This window comes from Etheostoma spectabile, chromosome 22, assembly GCF_008692095.1.
Source record: "Etheostoma spectabile isolate EspeVRDwgs_2016 chromosome 22, UIUC_Espe_1.0, whole genome shotgun sequence".
Classification (NCBI taxonomy): Eukaryota; Metazoa; Chordata; class Actinopteri; order Perciformes; family Percidae; genus Etheostoma; species Etheostoma spectabile.
Genome location: NC_045754.1, coordinates 6,225,947 through 6,228,859, shown reverse-complemented (window position 1 = coordinate 6,228,859; position 2,913 = coordinate 6,225,947). Strand labels below are relative to the sequence as shown.

At 40.9% G+C, this 2,913-nt stretch overlaps 1 protein-coding gene and 1 long non-coding RNA gene across 3 annotated transcripts in view; one reads left to right on the top strand and one right to left on the bottom strand.

Annotated features, from left to right (window-relative positions):
- Window positions 1–2,913, bottom strand: part of epc1a (enhancer of polycomb homolog 1 (Drosophila) a) — a 41,690-nt gene that overhangs the window by 16,882 nt on the left and 21,895 nt on the right. For both annotated transcript variants that reach the window (XM_032503434.1, XM_032503433.1), the window contains 3 exons: window positions 1,743–1,896; window positions 334–492; window positions 12–101 (listed from right to left, as the gene is read on the bottom strand). In XM_032503434.1, the coding sequence (XP_032359325.1) occupies window positions 12–101; window positions 334–492; window positions 1,743–1,896 (403 nt within the window). The remainder of the gene's footprint in view (window positions 1–11; window positions 102–333; window positions 493–1,742; window positions 1,897–2,913) is intronic.
- LOC116671967 (uncharacterized) overlaps window positions 2,013–2,913 on the top strand; it is a 20,040-nt gene continuing 19,139 nt past the window's right edge. The window contains exon 1 of the long non-coding RNA XR_004327428.1: window positions 2,013–2,022. This is a non-coding gene — a long non-coding RNA (uncharacterized LOC116671967). The remainder of the gene's footprint in view (window positions 2,023–2,913) is intronic.

Genomic DNA, 2,913 nt, shown 5'->3' with positions numbered 1-2,913 from the left:
GGGGCACTCACAGCGTAGTACTGACAGCCGGCCTTCCTCCTGAACGCATAGCAGCCATCTGGGTCATTCTCCTCTTCTGCCTCTGAGGAACCTGAATGGATCTATATAATAAAGACAACATACGTAAATGAAGAACGTAGGACTTGAAACCACATTCTTATCACACCTGACACAAATTGGCATACTATTAGCCAAGCAGTCAATATTGGCTGAGTGATTACAGCTTTCACCCTCTTTCTTGTTTGTTCATTTTTTTATATTGGTATCCATTTAAAAATTGTACTGAACCCCATTACATAAATATCAATCTCATCTGAAATTAAATCACGTTACCTGTGAGAAGGGCTCTTCATCTGAACTGGGGAAATCGTACTGGTTGAGGTCCTTGGGATTGAACACCGACGGCCCTGAATGTTGAGGCGCTGACAGAGGAGGGATCTTGGGTTTCTTTTCATATTTCCTTTTGGTTCGTACTGCCTCGGTTTTCTCCGGCTGTGAGCAGGGAAGGGGAAAACCACGATAAATGTTTTTTTAACTACAGTCTGCGTAATTAGAAAGACTTTTCAAGATGCAAATAAATACAGTTGTGGTAGCCTCATGTTGGTGGTCTGTGCACGGGCGAAGAGCGTGTGTAGAAACAACAGTGAGTAAAAGAGGCATTGATATGCAGATGGAAGCATGTGCCAGATGCCGCTGCGTATCCAGATGGCTGCCCCTCCCCTCCTTAATCCACCCCGTGCCATCGTTCACCCCAACTTCCCCAGTGGGACGACCCCTCCCTGTCTGAACAGACTCCAACTCTACTAGGATTAGTCAGATCCCATTTAGTCCTCAGGCGTAGGGGACAAAGCAAACAGAGAGGCAGGGACTTTACAGTGAAGAACTGCTGTGTCAAACCAACAGAAGAAATGAGGGTTAGAGTCATAAAAGAGGGGGCACGGTTAAACCAAAAATAAGCGAGTGTAAACAAAAGGGAACAGTCAACCAGCTGGTAGAAGAAAAAAAAAGAGCAGGGAAAAAAAGGGGAAGTAGATGCCTCCCTGCAGGGCGGGGGCAGGATTTTTGGACACTGGAGCTAATGAAGTTATAATGACAAGCGGTGACACTGAGTTCACAGCAGTGCTGTGTAATGAAGTGCTATGTTGTCTAAGCATATGGCAATTCAGCTTTACATTAAATGTTTTGAGTTTGAAGGAGTCAGCACATAAAGTATGCCCCCTATCGCCTCAATGACAACTCTTCAGTGTACCACTGGGCCTCTAAAAGCCTAACAAAGCCTCTAATAAAAATAAACGTCCATTTTACAATTAGTTTTTGCACATTTATGATGGTCATTAAATGTTGTTTTCTGAAAAAGTTGAACCACCTTCCTTAAGAGGATTTTTGGAGGAAAATTACACATTATCAAGAAAACTTAGTATAGTAGTATATAGTGATGTTCACAGTAACATTGTTTTTTTTTTAATCAAAAATCAGTTACGTGGCAATGACTTGCAATAAATCATACCTAGTTGGTACGTTAATTTACATTTTCAACAATGAAGATGTCAAGATCTCATGTGAGTCACTGTTCAATGTGCAGAACATTACACTGCACTGTACAGCTCACTTCAGCCATCATCAATGTGGGAATTTACTCAAGTGAAGGACAAATGTGAAGTCAATAACATTTTCTCTGGAAATAACTTTCCATTCTGACATCACTAGGAGGAAGCCAGCGTGCTGTGAATGTAAGGTCTTACTTTTTTGTAGTCTTTTATATCCAAGTGGTCCTGATGTCTGTACTGATTACTGCTGGATGGGGGAATGATGGGGATGGTGTAGACAGGCTTCACCAGAGCTCGCTGTGCAAGTGCCTCTGCCATTACCTCACTGCCGAAGTCTGGCGTCACATTCCTGAAAGAAAAAGGAAAGGGTTAGGGGAGTTGGCGCGCAGATACATTTACAAATCAACTGTAGAACGGATTTAGAGATTATGTTAAAAGTGTTTCCCACAGGCGGAGAATTAACTTGTGGCAGTGGGTGGCAAACGATGCGGATTCAGTAATCAACCAGTCCAAAAGAAAGTTAAGGAACTATAAAAAAAGAAAAACAAAAGACTAACTATAATTTAGAAAGAAATTACTATTTACATATAAAAGAGTGACACCACATTGGAAAAACAAAAAAAAAACAATTTGCTGGAGAGTGGAATAACACAAAAGATTGGTTTGTTAAAGCTAAAGAAAATAAAAGAAATAAAAAAACAGCTTTGTGGAAAGAGTGTTCTTAACAGTGTTACTGGCAGACTGTGGTTTTGATTTGGAGATAAATGGCATTAGAGCAGATAAATTCAATGTCGGTCTTTGTCATGCCGCTGGTCTCTGTGCTTTACGCAAAAAGAAATGGCGTTTGGATTTTCTCTATTTGGGCGGTTATAAATCTACCTGGGCAAGGCGCCCAAGTAGAACCTATGCATGGGACTCACTGTTTCATGGTTGAATTAATCCACTTTAGTTATTTATGAATTCAAAGAAACAGGTCCTTATAGCATCAGTACAGCTTACATGAAGGAATACCTAAAAAAGAGGCCCGCCCAACATGTCTGTTTGAAACTGACATTAACTGCAAAGTATGAAATATGGACAAACTTGTCTTTAATTCATACTGCATTATACAGTAACATGACTACTAATTTAAATTTCTTGAAGATTTTCTTGGCTTTTATTGCCTTTTAATATGACAGATTAATACAAGAAATTGGAAGTGAGAGGGGAAATGACATGCATCAAAGGACTGCAGGTTGAAACCGAATCCTCTACGACAAGGACTGAGCCTCTGTACACAGGGCGCACACTTAACCGGCAAGCTAACCAGGCACCCCAACACGATTGCTAATTAATGCAGAATTGTCAACATCATACAGCACCCCCC